General features: G+C 59.4%; 1 protein-coding gene across 1 annotated transcript in view; it reads left to right on the forward strand.

Annotated features, from left to right (window-relative positions):
* The window catches only part of Lrp1 (LDL receptor related protein 1), an 84,198-nt gene that overhangs the window by 39,195 nt on the left and 25,077 nt on the right, over window positions 1-19,926 (forward strand). The window contains exons 20-42 of the mRNA XM_076554084.1: window positions 840-1,007; window positions 3,887-4,069; window positions 4,420-4,620; window positions 5,740-5,985; window positions 6,173-6,370; window positions 7,370-7,574; window positions 7,739-7,903; window positions 8,359-8,603; window positions 8,722-8,850; window positions 9,348-9,575; window positions 10,167-10,341; window positions 10,425-10,519; window positions 10,750-10,899; window positions 11,089-11,229; window positions 11,608-11,742; window positions 13,432-13,563; window positions 14,058-14,192; window positions 14,370-14,499; window positions 14,622-14,748; window positions 15,686-15,837; window positions 15,921-16,045; window positions 16,339-16,716; window positions 18,219-18,408. Of these exons, the coding sequence (XP_076410199.1) occupies window positions 840-1,007; window positions 3,887-4,069; window positions 4,420-4,620; window positions 5,740-5,985; window positions 6,173-6,370; window positions 7,370-7,574; window positions 7,739-7,903; window positions 8,359-8,603; window positions 8,722-8,850; window positions 9,348-9,575; window positions 10,167-10,341; window positions 10,425-10,519; window positions 10,750-10,899; window positions 11,089-11,229; window positions 11,608-11,742; window positions 13,432-13,563; window positions 14,058-14,192; window positions 14,370-14,499; window positions 14,622-14,748; window positions 15,686-15,837; window positions 15,921-16,045; window positions 16,339-16,716; window positions 18,219-18,408 (4,033 nt within the window). The remainder of the gene's footprint in view (window positions 1-839; window positions 1,008-3,886; window positions 4,070-4,419; window positions 4,621-5,739; window positions 5,986-6,172; window positions 6,371-7,369; window positions 7,575-7,738; window positions 7,904-8,358; window positions 8,604-8,721; window positions 8,851-9,347; window positions 9,576-10,166; window positions 10,342-10,424; window positions 10,520-10,749; window positions 10,900-11,088; window positions 11,230-11,607; window positions 11,743-13,431; window positions 13,564-14,057; window positions 14,193-14,369; window positions 14,500-14,621; window positions 14,749-15,685; window positions 15,838-15,920; window positions 16,046-16,338; window positions 16,717-18,218; window positions 18,409-19,926) is intronic.

A 19,926-nucleotide genomic window follows, 5' to 3' on the forward strand; every position in this document is an offset into this window, starting at 1 on the left:
GCACCATCACCCCAGAACCCCCGCTGGCCTCAGTTTCCCCGGTCCCCTAGGCTTCCCGGCCCAGAGCTGCCGCACGCACGCGCACACACACACACGCACACACACACACACACACACACACACACACACACACACACAGAAGCAGCAGAGGCAGGCGTGGAAATCACAGGGTCGAGGTGGCAGAGAGGACACACGGGCCAATTCATAGGAGAGAGAGCAGCAGGAGATGGGGTGGGGGCAGGAAAAGCCAATCCAGTCACAGGGAAGCAGGAGGGGGAGCACACTCCTGAGGACCGGCCAGCCTCAGTCTCCTCAGTCCTGCCAGTGCGAGAGGAAGTCACTCCAGAGCTCAGGAGGCAGGATGTTCACCCAGACACCGACCTCAGAATTCCCTAACCTCAGCTACAGGCGAACTCCCGGGAGTCAGCACCCAGGGCCAGGGTCTACGTCCAGACTCAGGCCTTGCCAGCCAGCCAGGTCCCACCGAGGCCTGCCTTCCTCTCCCAGACCAGAGGAACCTCTCTCTACCTAGCCCCCCCCCCAGACGGGAGAGGTTCCTGTCCCCACCCTCAGCTTTCTGAGACTCAGGGGCGGGGTCCTCCTGGAGCCCCCCCTGCCCTCCCCCACCCCGTGGGCCATGGTGCATGCTGCGGTCTATGCAGTTTTGTTTCTGTGACTTTTCCGTTGGTCGTTTTCTCCGTGGGGTCGTGGGGTGGGGTGGGGTGGGCTGTGGGTGGGAACGCGGGGCGGGGTGGGCCGAGCCGGGGTCACAGAAAAGGGGGTCCCGCTGACCGGATCTTCCGACTCTCTCCCCCTCCCCCTCCCCACCCCCGCCCCAGACAACGACTGTGGGGATAACAGCGACGAGGCCGGCTGCAGTCACTCCTGCTCCAGCACCCAGTTCAAGTGCAACAGCGGACGGTGCATCCCCGAGCACTGGACCTGCGACGGGGACAATGACTGTGGGGACTTCAGCGACGAGACCCACGCCAACTGCACCAACCAGGGTGAGCCACCTGGACGGCACTCGGCCCGTCCGCCCGTCCATCCATCCGCCTATCCGCCCGCCACTCCCACCCTGAGGTCCCTGAGGCTTGCCTCTTGTCCTTGAGGAGGCTCCGGTCTCATGGTGGGGAAAAAGAAGAGATTGCTGGCAGGTCATTGCCACACGCTGTTAAGATCGAGGGCCTGGCAGGCGGTCGGGTGGCCTTAGGTTTGCAGATCTGCAACTTGTTATCTGAGTGGCCTTGGGCGAGTTACTTCATCTCTGCGGGCCTCTGAGTTTCCCTTACAATGTGGGGTAAGGGTGGGCGGCCCTGATAGCGGGGTGGGGTGGGGGGTGAGGGGTGGGGGTGGGGGTTGGTGAGGTAGGCACAGAAGCCCAGCACAGGGATGTGTCTGGTAGAGCATTGGGTGGACGGGACATTTAACCAGGCGTGGTGGCTCTAACCGATAATCCCACCACACGAGAGGCTGAGGCAGGAGGATCCATCTCACGATACAAGGTCTGGGCTGTGGAGTGAGGCCCTGTCTCGAAAAGAAAGAAGAGTACAGAGGATTGGAAGGAGCGAGGAAGGCACCCACCCAGTGCCCAGGAGAGGCCTCTTGTGGGGGGAGGCTGAGGTTCCTGGAGGGACAGGCCCATTCTGGGGGTGTTGGTTTCTTAGCTCTGGACCATGGCTACCCTAAAAGACTGCAGATCGACGATTGTTCTGGCTTTTGGAAAAGTCCGAAATGCCTTTTTATCCCCTGTGAAATTGACACTACTTTAACGCAGGCATATTAGTGTCCTAAGGTTTCTGTAGCACATTGCCACAAACTGAGGGACTTAACAGAAGCTCACTCATTGCCACACAGTCCTGAAGAGGACAGTTTTGTCCTCGGGGCTGGCTCCTCCCCGGCCCATGAAGGAAAGCACGTACGTCCCTGCTGCTCCGGAAACCTTTGGCCTTCCTTTGGGCTAGATTCTTTACCCTAGCTCCGCCTTCCCCGACCCTGAGTGGGTCCGACCCTGGGTCTGCATTTTTCTTTTTATAGAGACGTGAACACTGTTAATTAGGCTTTATGACCCCAGTGATTTCAATCGGCAAAGACACTATTGCCAAACCAGGCGGCCTTGGCAGGTGTGGTGGGTGGTTCGGCATCCTTGTAAGGATTGTAGTTCAACTCGTGACAACTGACCTTTCCTCAAGCCTTACGTGGCCACCCCTGGCCCACCTGCTACAGTCTCTGCCTCAGAGTTAGAATTGTGAATACTGGGTGCCACGGACCACCCGCTGTGCATCCAGCTGAGAGACAGAACCAAGAGGGTCACGGGAGGATCAGGAAACAGTAACTCAGTCTTCAGGATCGTCTCTAAAAGGGACTTGGGGGTCTAGGAAGGAATCCCTACAGGCTGTGTGAAGCAGCAAGCTGGGAAGACCTGGATGGATGTCTTCCTCTGCCTGGACTTCCCCGGCAGGCAATCGGTGGAGATGGATGGGATGGGTGGGGCCTGGTGTGTGGGATCAGAGACCTGATCGGCAGCCATAGTTAGCCTGTTGTTCTGAGCTGGCATGGCCTAGGACCCCTCAGGAGGCTGGTGGTTAGACTATAGGTGTGAGACTTCCTCTGGGGGCGGAGGGCGGCTTGGGGACTCTGAGGTGAAGGCGAGAGGAGAAACTGAGCACTTCCAGAGGTGCGGGCTGGCCAGGCAGGCAGTGGGACGAGAGAAGCCTCCTGCTTTGACAAGGGACTGGGGCTACTCCGGAAGCGGCGGGCTTCCAATAGCATGCGAGAGTCAGGCGAGGCTTGACCTGGGAGGCAGCGGGGAGCTTTGGGAGACGGTACAATGTTGGCGACATGTTGTGAAGACAACTCCAGAAGGAAATTAGATTGCGCTGAACTGCAGGCCCCTCAGGGAAGGGGAGTCAGACCGTAGGCCGCTGGTGAGAGTTGAGACCTGAGAAGCGCTTACCAGGCCTGTCGAGGCAGGGAGGGTGGAGCAGAGGACACCCTACCAGAGCGCAAGACCCAGCCCGGTACCTGGCCAGTGTTCACACTTGGGTGGCACTTCCGCTCCGCTGCCGGCCTTACAGGGTCGGATGGACCAGTGAGCTTGTGCCCCAACCCTGCCCCCAGGCTACGCCAGTTCTCTGCACACCTGGGAAAAAACTGCGGAGACCTGTGGGCCTCTCACCCACCCACCTCTGACCCCCTCACCCACCCACCTCTGACCCCCTCACCCACCCACCTCTGACCCATGCTCTGCCTCCTACCCCTTCCCTCCCGACTCGGACTCTATTGGCCCATCTCAGCGGCTTCCCACTGGCTTTTCCTTTGCTAGGTGTGCAGTTATCTTAGTGGCTCACCCTCACTTAATTCCTGTCCCTGCTCAAAACACGATTTCTGCTCAGGGGCCTGTTGACCTCTTGTCTGAAGTGTCACCCCACGAGGCTGGCACCCTTCCTGGGCTTGTCTCCACAGCGTGTGTCCTTGCTCGAAGTCAGAGCCTTGATCTGCCTCCTCCACCAGACTCTAAGTTATGTAGGGGTGGGAACTTCATCTTAGTCTCTGCCAGCTCCTGGGATGGTGCCTGGAACATCCCTGGCACCCAGTGAGTGGGGAGTCAAGGAGAGGAACGCATTAGGTTGGATGCATTTGAGCTTTGTTCTGACAAAATGCTCAGCATTAGATAAGATGACCACTGGGGCCCTTGAAGGTGTGACAACTGAGTCTCCTGAGAGGGTGAGGGCTTCTGGGCTATCTGCAGGCTCACGGAATGCTCCAGGCCTCCTCAGCTCGGCTTCCAGACTAGGCAGAGGTGGTGGGAAAGGTCTGAGCCACAGTGCCCCTCCCTCCTGATGTCCACCCCTCCAACAACCCCCACATGCCCCGTCTCCTCCAGCCACAAGACCTCCTGGTGGCTGCCATACGGATGAGTTCCAGTGCCGGCTGGACGGGCTGTGCATCCCCCTGCGGTGGCGCTGTGACGGAGACACCGACTGCATGGACTCCAGCGACGAGAAGAGCTGTGAAGGGGTGACCCACGTTTGTGACCCAAATGTCAAGTTTGGCTGCAAGGACTCAGGTGAAAAGAGGGCCAGGGGGGCCTCAGACGTGGGGGGGGGGGGGGGGCGGCGTGGGTAGGAGGAAGCCATCTTGAAAACTTGGCCGTGGCATAGTGTTGTGGGGAGGGCAGGGCCAGAGTCTGCGTGAAGGACCCTGGGCCAGAATCGCGCGCGTCAGCGCCTCCTGGGGGTTCCTGCCATCTTAGTCACCCGTGAGAATATGACAGAAAAGGCTTCATGGGCTCATCGTGGGCTCCAAAGCACCTCAGCGATGACCCTGTTAGACCAGCCCACGGGGGTCTGGGCAGGGCCCAGAGAGTCCCAGTTCCCGGGCCTGGCTCCTAAGTGCTGCCCCCGTCCCATCCCCCAGCTCGGTGCATCAGCAAAGCGTGGGTATGCGACGGTGACAGCGACTGCGAAGATAACTCGGACGAGGAGAACTGTGAGGCCCTGGCCTGCAGGCCGCCCTCCCACCCCTGTGCCAACAACACCTCCGTCTGCCTGCCCCCCGACAAGCTGTGTGACGGCAAGGACGACTGCGGAGACGGTTCTGACGAGGGCGAGCTCTGCGGTGAGCTCCTGGGGTCGGCCGTGGGGAGAGGCGTCTGGGCCAGGGCGGGCGGTATCCCGGGTGTGCCCGGCCGTCTGCCCTGACCTGGGGCTTGCCTTGGCCCTGTGTGAGGCGCCCCACGACCACAGCATTTACTCGACGAGGTGGCCCGGTGAGGCAGCAACGGTGTGTCTCCAGACGAGGCAGAGGAGGCATAAAGTAGTCCAGGGGCTGGAGAGATGGCTCAGTGGTTAGGAGTCCATGCTGTTCCCCCGGAAGACCCGGGTTCAATTCCCAGCACCCACATGGCGGCTCACCACCGTCCGTAACTCCCAAGATAAATAAATATTAAAAAAAAAAAAAAAAAAAGTAGTCCAGAGTCATACCACTCTGAAGGCCTGGCAGGGAGGGAGTGTTTAGGACTTCTGACCTGGAGTAGATGCCCTCAGTCGGACCACTGAATCGGGAGGCCAGGCTGGAGGTGAGGTACAGGGTGGAGGTGTGGTCTGAGCAGACTTCTGGCGGAGGGGAATTTAACTGGGAGTTTTAACTGGAAATGAGCAAAATATGCAGAATGCGTGAGTAGGTTGCAGGGTCAGGGTCAGGGTCAGGGAGGGCCACACGGGGTGAGGTGGAGGTCTGAGCAGAGCGACCTTGCTGTCCCAGAGCAGACAGGACACTGGCTTCTGTGAAGGGGAAGAGTGACGCCATCTGAGGCCGGCCCAGAAACTTTTGACCGGGTGGTGGCAGGGCTACAAGTTCCAGGGCATTCCCCCTGCACCCTCCCCCAAATTACACCTGAGCCGGGAGAGATCAAAGGAAGGGCCTTGACCTAAGGACTCTCCCAGAGAGCAGGCAAAATGCCCAGCTCCCCGCTGCGACCCAGGAGGGTACAGGAACATGGCGGAGGGAGAGAGAGAGCGAGGCGTGGGGAGGAAGGGGTGATGGCCCTCGATGTCAGGTTCTGTTGTTCCAATCCTGGTCCCGGGGAGCCTGGGCAGCGGAGCAGGGGCCTCGCAGGGGCTGTGGGTAGGCTCCAGGGCTTGGAATGGGATACAAGAAACCTGAAGGCTCCCCAGAGCCTTGTCCGGCCTCCTCCCGGATCCTGACCCTGGACCTGTCCCCTGCCTGTCCCCGCAGACCAGTGTTCTCTGAACAACGGTGGCTGTAGTCACAACTGCTCGGTGGCTCCTGGTGAAGGCATCGTGTGCTCTTGCCCCCTGGGCATGGAGCTGGGACCTGACAACCACACCTGCCAGATCCAGAGCTACTGTGCCAAGCATCTCAAATGCAGCCAGAAGTGTGACCAGAACAAGTTCAGCGTGAAGTGCTCTTGCTACGAGGGCTGGGTCCTGGAGCCCGATGGCGAGAGCTGCCGCAGTCTGGGTAAGACGTGGTGGAGTGTGGTGAGCCAGCCAGGCCGTCCCGGTCATGCCCCTAAGCTACAGTGGGTTGGGGCGCTTAAGTGGCCAAACACGGAAGGCCCGGCCGACAGAGACCCTTAGGGACCTGGACCGCGTGGCGCAGAAGCAGGGTCCCCCCTTCGCTGACCCGACCACATGCCTCCCGCCAGATCCCTTCAAACCCTTCATCATCTTCTCCAACCGCCATGAGATCCGGCGCATCGACCTTCACAAGGGGGACTACAGCGTCTTAGTGCCCGGCCTGCGCAATACCATTGCCCTCGACTTCCACCTCAGCCAGAGCGCCCTCTACTGGACCGACGTGGTGGAAGACAAGATCTACCGTGGGAAGCTGCTGGACAATGGAGGTGACTGGCTGGGTCCGGGAACGGGGCCAGGATTGCACACAGATGGCACCTGGGCGTTCGGGGGTCACAGACCCAGATCCAGGTGGCCCCAGAGCTGAGGCTCCAGCTCCCCATCCCCCACCCCCCTGTTAATTGGGTTAGATGTTGCTGTGGGTCTCAGGGCCTGATGCCCATAATTATCGCCGGCATTTGCTGCTAAGCCTGATAATTAATGGGGCGATCACCCTTCCTTTGGAATGGCCTGGAGACTGGCTCCCCGACCCTGGAATTTCAGGCTTAGAAGGGAAGTACACGTGGGTCTAGAATACCTACCTGAGCCTCTGTCTCGTGGTAGTCCGAGCCGTTACAGGCTCAGTATCGCGTATCTGTTGTTCCCTGGGCACCAGACACGGCATTGATCCAGACAGACAGTTTTAAATTACGTGTCAAGGTGGGTCCCTGAGGAGGTGGCATCTGAACACAGGCAAGAGGAAGGCATGTTTTACTAGAGGAGTTTGTGTTGTTGATGACCAAGGAAACTTAAAAACATCTCAGATGTCCATCGCCAGAACAGCTAAGGAGACCAATCTGTTCGCCACATGACAGATTCTAAAATAATAAGGCGGGTGGGACGTATCAACATAGAATATCTTCAGGACACTCTGTGGAGTAATTTCTCGCAAGTCCCAGCACCCTCGTACTGTGTCCAAACATGTTTCCAGAAGCTTCCACCCTCCCTGACCTGCTTTCCCAGCTAAGCCCATGAGAGCACCCAGGCAGGAAGTAGGTGCCCTCACCACCTCCTCCAGGAACCCCCCCTTTCCACTCACCTCCTGGTGGGAAAGAGGCCTGGGTGAGGAGAGTGGGGGCCTCGGGGATACCACCCGTGGGAGCCGGACCCGTCAGAGGACTTGGCAGGGGTGTCAGGGTGAGGGTGGATCGTTGAGGGACCCTAGGATCTACACCTCCGCCCTGCCCCACCCCCGGAGTCTCTAACCACTGGCAACCCTCTCTTCCTAGCCCTGACCAGCTTTGAGGTAGTGATTCAGTATGGCTTGGCCACTCCAGAGGGCCTGGCTGTGGACTGGATTGCAGGCAACATCTACTGGGTGGAGAGCAACCTGGACCAGATCGAGGTGGCCAAGCTGGACGGAACCCTCCGGACCACTCTGCTGGCGGGTGACATCGAGCACCCAAGGGCAATTGCCCTGGACCCTCGGGACGGGTGAGGAGTGTGTCCGTCCCTTCCTACCCCTCCCTCGCCCTGTGGTTCCCTGACGTTCTCTTCCGCCTGGCCAGGGACACTTGTCTTGGAACTGTTGCCCCCCCCCCACGTTTTACCTGGGGTACTACCACCCCCAACTTCGGTCTTTCTCACTCTCGCCCTAGGATTCTGTTTTGGACAGACTGGGATGCCAGCCTGCCACGAATTGAGGCAGCATCCATGAGTGGGGCCGGGCGCCGTACCATCCACCGGGAGACGGGCTCCGGGGGCTGGCCCAACGGGCTCACCGTGGACTATCTGGAGAAACGTATCCTCTGGATTGATGCCAGGTCAGCATCACTCTCTACCAACCAGGGCTGAGGCGGCCGTACCCGGCCATGGGGAGGGGCCGGGACCAGCAGGGGCAAAGCCGCGGCCGGCGCTATGAGAGGATTGGGGGCAAGGGATGGGGAAGACGGATCAGAAGAAACGTAGCGCTGTGCTCTGCAGTTACCCACCTTCCCCTCCCTCACCCCGTGTCCTCTGCGGAGGGCTCTGCCTGCCTTTTTCCCCTAACTCACACCAGAGCTCCAGATGCCATCTGCAAGCCTGGAAGTCTGGAAGACTCCCCTTGGGGGTCATGAGGCTAGGATCCCAATCCCACCCCATCCCGTCCCCGCTCGGTCTTGGGTTCTTTCTTTGGTCACCTGACGGGGCTCAGGAAAGGCGTTGTTGTCCCCTGGGGTACCCCTGTGGGCGGGGTACCTCACCGAGACCCTCACTGCCCCCTCGATCACACTCTCAGGTCGGATGCCATCTACTCAGCCCGGTACGACGGCTCCGGTCACATGGAGGTGCTTCGGGGACATGAATTCCTGTCACACCCGTTTGCGGTGACGCTGTACGGGGGGGAGGTGTACTGGACGGACTGGCGGACAAACACGCTGGCCAAGGCCAACAAGTGGACGGGCCACAACGTCACCGTGGTGCAGAGGACCAACACGCAGCCCTTCGACCTGCAGGTGTATCACCCCTCCCGGCAGCCCATGGGTAAGGAAGGGGCCTGTGCGGGCACGGAGCGCGAGCGTTGGGGTGGGACCCGGATGGGAAGGACGGGGTAGGGGGGATCCCGTCGTGAGACGCTCTCGCCGTCTTCTCTCTGGGTCAGCTCCGAACCCGTGCGAGGCCAACGGGGGCCGGGGCCCCTGTTCCCACCTCTGCCTCATCAACTACAACCGGACCGTCTCTTGTGCCTGCCCCCACCTCATGAAGCTCAAAGACAACACCACCTGCTACGGTAAGAAGCCGCTTCCCGCAACGGGCTGTGGGTAAACTGAGGCTGAAGGGGGGGATCTGAGGGCCCTCATGTTAAGCAGAGGAATGGCCAGAGGGGGGACCCCAAACCCTCTTGCCACAGCTGTCAGCAGACTGACAGAGGCGGGAGTTCCTCTTTGTAGTGGTTCTCGACCTGTGGGTCGTGACCCCTTTGGGGGGGAGCGAATGACCCTTTCACAGGGGCCGCATATCAGATATGCTGCGTATTAGATATTTACGCTGTGACCTTCGTGACCATGGCGAAGTTAGAGTTACGGAGTAGCAATGAAATAATTTTGTGGTGGGGGGGTCACCACAGCATGAGGCGCTGTCTGAAAGGGTTTGAGGGATTAAGACGGTTGAGGACCGCTGTCATAGTGAAAGCGAGCATCATCAGAGGGGACCCGGGGGAGGGACCTAACCTAGGCAGGAACCCTGAAGGCCAGAGGCTGCCTTCGGTGACCGGCCTGCGCCCCGCAGAGTTTAAGAAGTTCCTGCTGTACGCACGTCAGATGGAGATCCGGGGCGTGGACCTGGACGCTCCCTACTACAACTACATCATCTCCTTCACGGTGCCCGACATCGACAACGTCACCGTGCTGGACTACGATGCCCGCGAGCAGCGGGTTTACTGGTCCGACGTGCGGACACAGGCCATCAAGCGGGCCTTCATCAACGGCACAGGCGTGGAGACCGTCGTCTCTGCAGGTTCTGGCGCCGTCCCCGACCCCAGGGCTGGCAACAATCACGTCCCCCATAGTCCTGACGTCCTTTCTCCAAACCGCGTCTCTGCTTAGTGCTCCAGTCCCAGTTTCTTCTTCCTCATCATCATCCTTTTTGTTTGTTTGTTTTTAAAGATTTATGTATTATGTATAGAGTATTCTGCTTGCATACATGCCTGCAGGCCAGAAGAGGGCGCCAGATCTCATTACAGATGGTTGTGAGCCACCATGTGGTTGCTGGGAATTGAACTCAGGACCTCTGGAAGAGCAGTCAGTGCTCTTAACCTCTGAGCCATCTCTCCAGGCCCTTGTTTTGTTTTTTGAGATAGGGTTTCTCTGTGTAGTTTTGGTGCCTGTCCTGGAACTTGCTCTGTAGACCAGGCTGGCCTCGAACTCACAGAGATCCACCTGCCTCTGCCTCCCGAGTGCTGGGATTAAAGGCGTGTACCACCACCACCACCACCACCACCACCGCCCGACTAGACCCAGTTTCTTGGCCCTCGTTCCCTAGAAACCATAGTCTCCTCGTCCTCTACCCTGCATATACCCACCACCGACTCCCCGTTTGTGCCCTCAGACTTACCAAATGCCCACGGGCTGGCTGTGGACTGGGTGTCCCGAAATCTCTTCTGGACGAGTTATGACACCAACAAGAAGCAGATTAACGTGGCCCGGCTGGACGGCTCCTTCAAGAACGCGGTGGTCCAGGGTCTGGAACAACCTCACGGCCTGGTCGTCCACCCGCTTCGTGGGTGAGTCCGCGGCCCGGGGCTGGGGAGCACCCGTGTGAGGAGGGAAGGAGAGGACTCTCACCCTCTCTTGGTCCTCTTCCCAGCAAGCTCTACTGGACCGACGGTGACAACATCAGCATGGCCAACATGGACGGCAGCAACCGCACTCTGCTCTTCAGTGGCCAGAAGGGCCCTGTGGGTACGCGCTTGCCCTGCCTGCGCCTGCAGGCCTCCGGCTCCCCAGCTAGGTGTTCCTAGTGTCTCTCCGGTGCCCTCGGCCTCTGCCAATCCCCAGCTTAGTGCCTGTTCTCACCCCAACTCTTCCCGGATCCATACATCCTTCTCCGTTCCCAGCCCTGGGTGCGGCCCTGGTGCCAGGCTCCGTGGTTGTGACACCCCCCACCCCCCCACCCCCCATTCCTCTGCCAGGGTTGGCCATCGATTTCCCCGAGAGCAAACTGTACTGGATCAGCTCTGGGAACCACACCATCAACCGCTGCAATCTAGACGGGAGCGGGCTGGAGATCATCGACACCATGCGGAGCCAGCTGGGCAAGGCCACCGCCCTGGCCATCATGGGTGAGGGCTTGGGTGGGAGGGGGGGGGATGATAGGAGGGCAGGCCAGGCACAGTTGGCTGGATGGTGGGGGCGGGGGGGGGGGGGGGGGTCTCCTGGGTACCACTGGCCACTCCCTGAGCCTAGTGACTTCTGCAGGAGGGTTGAGCGGAGGGCTTGGCCGAGGGTCTTATTCCCTCCTGTTGCCCCAGGGGACAAGCTGTGGTGGGCAGATCAGTTGTCGGAGAAGATGGGCACATGCAACAAGGCCGATGGTTCCGGGTCCGTGGTGCTGCGGAATAGCACCACGCTGGTTATGCACATGAAAGTGTACGACGAGAGCATCCAGCTAGGTAGGCAGTGGGCGAGGGGTGTGGTATCCAGAGGGCCTGCGGGGGCGGGGATGGGAGTCAGAGAGGGCCTTCAAAGCTGTCACCGTGAGCGGCCTGCCGCCGCGGTGGGCCAGGGGAGTAAAGGGTGGGTCGGGCTCCGCTCATCACCCCCGGGGACCCCTTTTCCTGATCTCCACTGAGGTGTCGCGTAGGCTCGCAGTCTGGCTAGGAGGTCCAAAGGCCTAAAGAGATAAAAGGCCCGAGAGCTGGGTGGGGTGGGACCCTGACGGGTCCAAGGTGAATCCAGTGACCCCCCCATCACCGAGCAGCCCAAGCCCGTATCTGAGTCTCCCGTGAAGGCCACCTAACCCTTCCGCTCCATCCACTGCCCTTCCCCAGAGCGCGAGGGCACCAACCCCTGCAGCGTCAACAATGGCGACTGTTCCCAGCTCTGCCTGCCGACGTCGGAGACGACCCGTTCCTGTATGTGCACAGCGGGCTACAGCCTCCGGAGTGGCCAGCAAGCTTGCGAGGGTCAGTTCCCGACACCTCCCGGCCTAACCCTGGACACACACACACACACACACACACACACACACACACACACACACACACCGCGGCCACACTGCCACATCCTGCATTTGGGAAAGACGGTGTTCATCGCCCGTTACCAGGCATCTTCAGGGTTCGAGGCTCATCAAGCATCACTCTTCTGGGTACCAGGGATAAAAAGCTTGAGCCAGAAGATGGGTCACTGTCCAGTGTCTGCCGTAGGTGTTGGTGAGGTGGACACCGGGTGACAGAGGCAGGCCAGCTTGGCTGAAGAGGCATGCTGTGCCCTGGGTTTATAGCACGGGTAGAATTTGGTGCTTGGCGCAATGAAGAAATAGGTTGGTGGTACAGAGGTAGAGTGCCCTTAGCATGCCCTGAGTCCTGGGTTCTAATCCAGCCACATGTGCACACAGAGGGGACACACACATACTCAGACCACACCAGAGGCAAGAAATGCAGCTAAAGCCGTCCAGGGCCAGGGCCCCTGAGCCCGGCGTGGGGCCGAGTGTGGGAAGTCTGTGATAAGGCTGTGAGGGAGGGTGGGGCGCCTGTGGCTTCTCAGTCAGGTGTGCCTGGAAAGTGGTGTTTGGAGGAGATTAACCTGGCGGCAGAACGCTGGCAGCGTCGGGGGAGGGAGAAACCGAGGCAGTTAGACCAGTCAGGAGACCGTGAGAAGTGTGTGTCTGAGGAGTCAGGCTCCGGGCTGGGCCGTGGCTGGCTTTCAGGGGAGGGATGAGACTCGAGACATTTCACAAGAACTTGCCCATTTACAGGCTTGCCCCAGGACAGCACTTTTCCCTAAAGTCCTCTGCCAGAAACTTCCTGCTTTGATGTGGGTGGGTTAAGTTAGAGAAGGAACTCTGGGCCAGGCGAGTGGAGACGTGGTTGGGTTCTTTTGTTTGTTTGTTTTTCGTTTTGTTTTGTTTCTGCTGCACAGCCGCTCAGAGCCTCGAATGTACCTGTGTGCACTGAGCATCTTTCAAGAGAAGACCTTTAGTGTCTGGGGTTCCCCAAATGCACCTGACGATGCTTTTTTTCTTTAACAGAGCTCAAGCAACAAAAGGCCTATGGGGGGGGATTTATTGGGGCACATATTGTGTCAAAGGGATGGAAGTCGGGGGGGGGGGGGGGCGGGAGGATTCTGGGATGCATGGGTAGTGGTGCCTCCCAAGACCTGGGAAAACTGGGAGCGGGGCTGGCCCAGGAGCACGCAAGGTGCTGGCAACATCGTGCTGGAAGAGGATTAGGAATAGAGTAGACGCAGGATGGAGAGAAAATGAAGGTCAAAACCAGTGCCAAACTGGGAATCCAGATTTTGGGATCCTCGCCACGGTAGCGGTCTGCTCTGATCCTCACGGCCTCGCCCGAGGGCCTTGGAAGGCACAGGGTTGAATTAAGTGGAGGCCGGGTGCCGAGAAAGAAACCTAAGTCTCTTTCTGCCCTCTGGTGGTGACCATTGGTTCTGCAGGTGGTCCCTCCGAGCCGGGGCCTTGGAGGCTCCACCCAGTCAGGTGAGCCACGTCCAGGCTCCCGGCCTCAAACCGGGTGTGAGTGTGCTGAGGTCAATGGCTGGAGAATCTGTCAGAAGGGCGCCGAGGAGAAACAGGGTGAGGGTGATAGGAGCCAGGTTTCCTCCGTAAGGCGCATGCCTGAAGAGTCCCTGTGTTTCAGGTGTGGGCTCTTTTCTCCTGTACTCCGTGCACGAGGGGATCCGGGGGATCCCGCTGGATCCCAACGACAAGTCAGACGCCCTGGTCCCCGTGTCGGGAACTTCACTGGCTGTTGGGATCGACTTCCATGCTGGTGAGCTATTGGCCTTGGGGACGGGTCAGCATGCCCTGATAGCTTAGCGGGATACGTGTGTGTGTGTGTGTGTGTGTGTGTGTGTGTGTGTGTGTGTGTGTGTGTGTGCGCGCGCGTGAGTGGGTGAGTGGGTGAGTGAGTGGTGTGTGTGTTAGTGTGTGAGTGAGTGTGTGCAGGTGTGTAAGTGTGTGCGTGTGAGCGTGAGAGTGAGTGTGTGCATGTGTGTGAGTGTAAGTGAGCATGTGTGTGCGTGCGCGTGCGAGTGAGTGTGCGCGCGTGCGCGTGCACGTGTGTGTGTGCACGCATGTGCAGTCTGAAGTCAAAGTCAGAAGCGCTGCCTGTCCTGACTGTAGCAGCCGCCCCACCCCTTCCTCCCCGCTGTCGTCCCGGCCCCTCCAGCCTTCACTCACCTCTGTCCTGACCCTCCACGCGGTCTGACCCCCTTGGCTTGCCCCTGCATGGACGGCCATTCTCACGTCTGCCCCTGTTTCCAGAAAACGACACTATTTACTGGGTGGACATGGGCCTGAGCACCATCAGCCGGGCCAAGCGCGACCAGACGTGGCGAGAGGATGTGGTGACCAATGGCATTGGCCGTGTGGAAGGCATTGCCGTGGACTGGATTGCGGGTGAGCTGTGGGAGGGGTGAGGGGCTCTGGGGGGGGGGGAGGCAGAGAGGCCCAGGAGACACGAGGTCTGAGCAGGTATGGGCCGGAGCCGGCGGCGGGAGCTTCGGGGGAAATTTGGGTGGAGGGGACCGAGTACGTGGCTCTCTACCAATCTTCCTGAACCAACTCCGTCCTCAGGCAACATCTACTGGACAGACCAGGGCTTCGACGTCATCGAGGTCGCCAGGCTCAATGGCTCTTTCCGTTATGTGGTCATTTCCCAGGGTCTAGACAAGCCTCGGGCCATCACTGTGCACCCGGAGAAGGGGTAAGGAGTTAGGCACGCTGGCTTGGCCCTGGCCCTGGCCCTGTGACCACGGTTTATACTGACAAGGCCCAGCGCCTGCGTGGTATGGGCTCTGACCCCCGGCTTCCATCCCTGCTCCGCAGGTACTTGTTCTGGACCGAGTGGGGTCACTACCCACGCATTGAGCGGTCTCGCCTCGATGGCACAGAGAGACTGGTGCTAGTGAATGTCAGTATCAGCTGGCCCAATGGCATCTCAGTGGACTATCAGGTAGGGACACGCCCCGGAGCTGGTGGAGTAGGTGGCCCTGGGCCTTTCCCTACCATTTTCCCTGTGGATAACCAAAAGCAGGGTTAGACGTGGACCAGGAAGTGCTCTGGAGTCTTCTGACCCACCCATCACCTGGAGCAGTCATCTGCCCTAGGGCGGTGTGGGTCGGGGTGGTCATCCCCGTGTGGAGTGCGAGAAACCTGCGTGGGGTAGAGAATGCCCATATAACCCCAGCACTCGCGAGGCTGGGACGGGAGGATCACTTCAAGTTTGAGGCCAGTCTTGGCTCCAATAGTGAGTTTAAGACCAGCTTGGGCTATCCAGTTAAGACCTTGTCTTGTAGGCTGTGGTGGCGCACGCCTTTAATCCCAACACCCAGGAGGCAGAAGCAGGTGGAACTCGGTGAATCTGAGGCCAGCCTGATCTGCAGAGCAAGTTCCAGGACAGCCAGGACTACACAGAGAAATCCTAAAAAAGAAAAACAAGAAAACAAAAACAAAAAACACCTTGTCTCAAAAACTTTAAATAAATCGAGAAGAAAGAGGCTGAAGCTGTTCCCTAACATGCTTAGCCCTGGGTTTAGTCTCCAATACTTCAAACAATGGCAATAGTAATAAATTAAATAATAAAAATTTAAAAGTGGGGAGCAGGGGCTGGAGACGGCTCAGAGGTTAAGAGCACTGGTTGCTCTTCCAGAGGTCCTGAGTTCAGTTCCCAGCACCCACATGGTGGCTCACAACCATCTGTAATGAGATCTGGTGCCCTCTTCTGGCCTGCAGTCATACATGCTGTATATGTAATAAATAAATAAATCTTTAAAAAAAAAAAAAAGTGGGGAGCAGAGGGTGTAGCGCTGACCATGCACTTACTGCCGCCCGGGATGCGCACTGACTAGAAGTGAGGGCCCTGCAGTGAGGTGGGTGCTTCTGACCTGCAGGGCGGGAAGCTGTACTGGTGTGATGCCCGGATGGACAAGATCGAGCGCATCGACCTGGAGACGGGCGAGAACCGTGAGGTGGTCCTGTCCAGCAACAACATGGACATGTTCTCGGTGTCCGTGTTCGAGGATTTCATCTACTGGAGTGACAGGTGAGGGCCGTGCCCCGCGTCTCCCGGGCGACTCTCCGTTCTGGCTTCCTGGCACCCTGCCCTCACGCCTCTCCTCCCTCCAGAACTCACGCCAACGGCTCCATCAAGCGCGGGTGCAAGGACAACGCCACAGACCCGGTGCCCCTGAGAACGGGCATCGGGGTGCAGCTTAAAGACATCAAGGTCTTCAACAGGGACAGGCAGAAAGGTGAGGCTGGGCGGCGGGCGGGCCAGGGCGGAGAGGTGAACAAGGGCAGCCTGGCCTGGGAAGAAGAGGGAACAGGAGAGAAGGCCGAGCCTTCGAGGAACGTTCCAGGGACTCACACGAGCCGGGGGCGGGGAGGAAAGACGGAGCAGCAGAACAGATCTGGGTATTGGGTCCGATACCTTGGCTGAGCGGGGGCCCGGCCGAAATTTCCGGCTGGGATCCCCAGGGGACAGAGGCACCCAAAGAGCCTTACACCACCGTGCACTGAACTTACCTCCCGACGCCGTTCCCAGGTACCAACGTGTGTGCGGTAGCCAACGGTGGGTGCCAGCAACTGTGCCTGTACCGGGGTGGCGGGCAGCGGGCCTGCGCCTGCGCCCACGGGATGCTGGCGGAAGACGGGGCCTCGTGCCGGGAGTACGCCGGCTACCTGCTCTACTCGGAGCGGACCATCCTCAAGAGCATCCACCTGTCGGATGAGCGCAACCTCAACGCGCCGGTGCAGCCCTTCGAAGACCCCGAGCACATGAAGAACGTCATCGCCCTGGCTTTTGACTACCGAGCGGGCACCTCCCCGGGGACCCCTAACCGCATCTTCTTCAGCGACATCCACTTCGGGAACATCCAGCAGATCAACGACGACGGCTCCGGGAGGACCACCATCGTGGAGAGTGAGCCGAGCCCGAGGCCGCCCCCGGAGGGGTGGGAGGGGGGGGTGGTCGGCGCGGACTCCCAATCCCACCTGCGGCGTGGTCCTAAGGCAGGGGTTCTCAGCCTGTGGGTCGAGACCCCCCCTCGTGGTGGGGGGGGGGCAAATGACCCTTTCACTAGGGTCGCGTGTCAGATTTGCTGCATATCAGATGTTTACATTACGATTCACAACGGTAGCAAAAGTGCAGTTATGAATGAAGGAGCAACGAAAGTCATTTTATGGTTGGGGTCCCCACCGCATGAGGGACCGTGTTAAAGGTCGCAGCGTTAGGAAGGTTGAGGACCGCTGTCCTAAGGGCTGGCCACGTCCACTGCCAGGGTAGTGACCTGCACATTTTCGCTTGTTTGGAGCCAGAAGGAGGCCGGTTCCTTCCTGGCACTGTTCCCCTTCTGCCTCAGGATACACACCACCGGCAGTAGACGCGGGCCCAGGTGCAACTCTGGTCACGTGTAGGATTCAGTGACTCCAGAGAGCGTCCTACCCGACCTCAGCCAGGGTCTTTCCCCTCCCCCACCCCCAGACAGGGTTTCTCCATGTAGCCCTGGCTGTCCTGGATCTCACTCTGTAGCCCAGGCTGGCCTCGAACTCAGAGATCCGCCTGCCTCAGCCTCCAGAGTGCTGGGGTTAAAGGCGTGCGCCGCCGCCACCACCGCCCAGCTTAGGAGTCAGGGTCTTAGAAGCGTGCGCATACATGCAGGCTGAGCTCAGCAGCCAGAGACTGTACCAGAGCAGTGAAAACCTCAGCGCTGTCCGCGGAAGACAGCCTTTCAGCTCCTTTGTATGGTCTCGGGGGTTATAGGTGTGCACTACTTAGCCTTTTTTATAGGTACTAGGACTTGAACCCAGAGCCTGGTGCATGCTAGGCAAGCGCAGCCCCCATTAGCTCCCTCTCTTCATCGACAGGTCCTTCCAGACCATCCAGGCACTGAACTAGGCACAGCATATGTAGCGTATACAGCAGCAGGAGAGCAGGCCCGTCCTTTCAGAGTTCTGGGACATTTTGTCCACAGTGTCCTGTCTGTGTCTGCAAATGGAGTGACCGAGGGCTGGCGCAGCTCAGTGCTGGAGGACGTGCTTAGCATGTACAGGACCTTGGCTCCGTCCCCAGCAGCCAAACGGGACACTCTTAATCTCGGCTCCATCAGGAGAGACTGGGAGCCGGGCTCCTCCCTTCCCAGCCTCTCCCTTCCAGCTGTTCGTCCTTCAGCGTGCTCGGCCTCTGGCAGCCGCATGGACGGACGGACGGGCACAGAGGAGCCCCTGAGCCTCCCCTGGCCGTGGCCTGCACCACTGTCCAGCTGTGGCTCTGTTCATGTTCTTTAACCCGACCTCGCGTCTGCTTTACAAAACGTTCCGGCTCACGGCCTCTCTGGAAGTGGCGTCTTTCTTGTCGCCTGCCAGGCTGCCCCTCAGCTTCTCTCTGGCCCCCCTCAAGCCACGGCCGCTTCTCTCTCTTCACAGATGTTGGCTCTGTGGAAGGCCTGGCCTATCACCGCGGCTGGGACACGCTGTACTGGACAAGCTACACCACGTCCACCATCACCCGCCACACCGTGGACCAGACGCGCCCGGGAGCCTTTGAGAGGGAGACCGTCATCACCATGTCCGGAGACGACCATCCAAGGGCCTTTGTGCTGGATGAGTGCCAGAAGTGAGCTGCTGGGCCCGGGGGGTGGGGGGCGGTGGGAGTGGGAAAGGCGGGCGCCCCTGTTTCTTGCTGTGTGGCCTCCTCGAGATGCACAATCTCTCTGAGCTTCCGTGTCCTCCATGATGTAGGAACAAGGATGATAATTCAAGTGTCAGAACCCAAGGGAAGGTTGAGGGCTGTAGGGGACGCCTCCGGCTTTGTGACCGGCATTCGTCACACAGCCGCGTTCAAAGCATTGACTACCTTGAGACGCTAGGACTCAAAGCGTCCAGGAAGGATCACTGAACCTGAGCATGTGGAAGGCCTGGGCTGGGCCTGCTCAAGGCCCCTAGCTGAGCAGAGGTCTCAGGCGTCTACGGTGACCAAGGGGCACCGTGAAGGCGGTTGTGGGCACAAGGTCTCAAAGCAGGAAAAGCAAGAAGGGAGCAGGACAGGAGGTCAGCAAGGGGACCGTCCACGGCTCTGGGCATGGCAGGCCTGAGCAGGGCAGGGAAGCTGGCCTGCCCTGGTTCTCCTCATCTCGCTGGGTGGACCGCCGGTGAGCCACACCCTCCCCATAGTAGTCCTGGCTTGTGTCTGAGCAACACACACACACACACACACACATGCACACATACACACACACACACACACATGCACACACACACACACACACACACACATGCACACATACACACATACATACACGCACACACACACACGCGCACGCATGCACGCGCGCGCGCACACACACGCATGCACACACACACACACACACACACACACACACACACACACACACACACACCCCACCCCTGTCCCAGATCAGCTAGCGTTGGAATGTTTACCAGCAGCTTCCCTAGGAAACAAAGGGACCAACAGACCCCAGAAACAACTACATGGGTGGTGAATATGACCCTCACTCCTCATCTTGGCGTAACTCTAGCCAGGTCCCTCCCAGGAGACCCAGCACAAGGACCCTCTGTTCCCCTCAGCCATCTGAGGACACAAAGATTCCCTGCCCCAGCCTTGGTGACCTCACCTGTCTGGGCTGGCCCAGGGCCTGTCCTCCTGGGCCTGGAGCCTCCCGGGAGAGACTGTCCTGCTAAGTTTTCGGCCATTCTAGAAGAGACAGCCACCTTGTTACCCACAGGGTTCCTCTCGGCCGAGCCCAGGAAAATGGCCTCCCCATATCCCAGGGCCAGTGGTGTCTGAAAAACCACAATACATAGAGAATGGATGAGGCGGCAAGAGTGCCGAGCCCCGTCTACTCCTGTGGAGGATCGAGGACAGTGTGACTGTGCCAACGGCCTGCCCTGGCTGGAAGTCTGGGAGCATGTCCTCAGGGAGGCAGCTCAGAGCAATCTGAGGAGCGCCTGGAGGACACCCATGGCGGACGGCACCCGAGTAGAGAGACGAGATTGTCTCGGGGACCTGGTATCCCAGAGCTAGTGTGTCAGGATCGAGGCTCGGCCATACTTCTCCTGAGCCCCACGGGAGCACGGCTGGTCTTGGGAAGCATACAGTGGACAGGTAGAAAGT

Source organism: Peromyscus maniculatus, chromosome 18 (genome assembly GCF_049852395.1).
Source record: "Peromyscus maniculatus bairdii isolate BWxNUB_F1_BW_parent chromosome 18, HU_Pman_BW_mat_3.1, whole genome shotgun sequence".
NCBI lineage: Eukaryota > Metazoa > Chordata > Mammalia > Rodentia > Cricetidae > Peromyscus > Peromyscus maniculatus.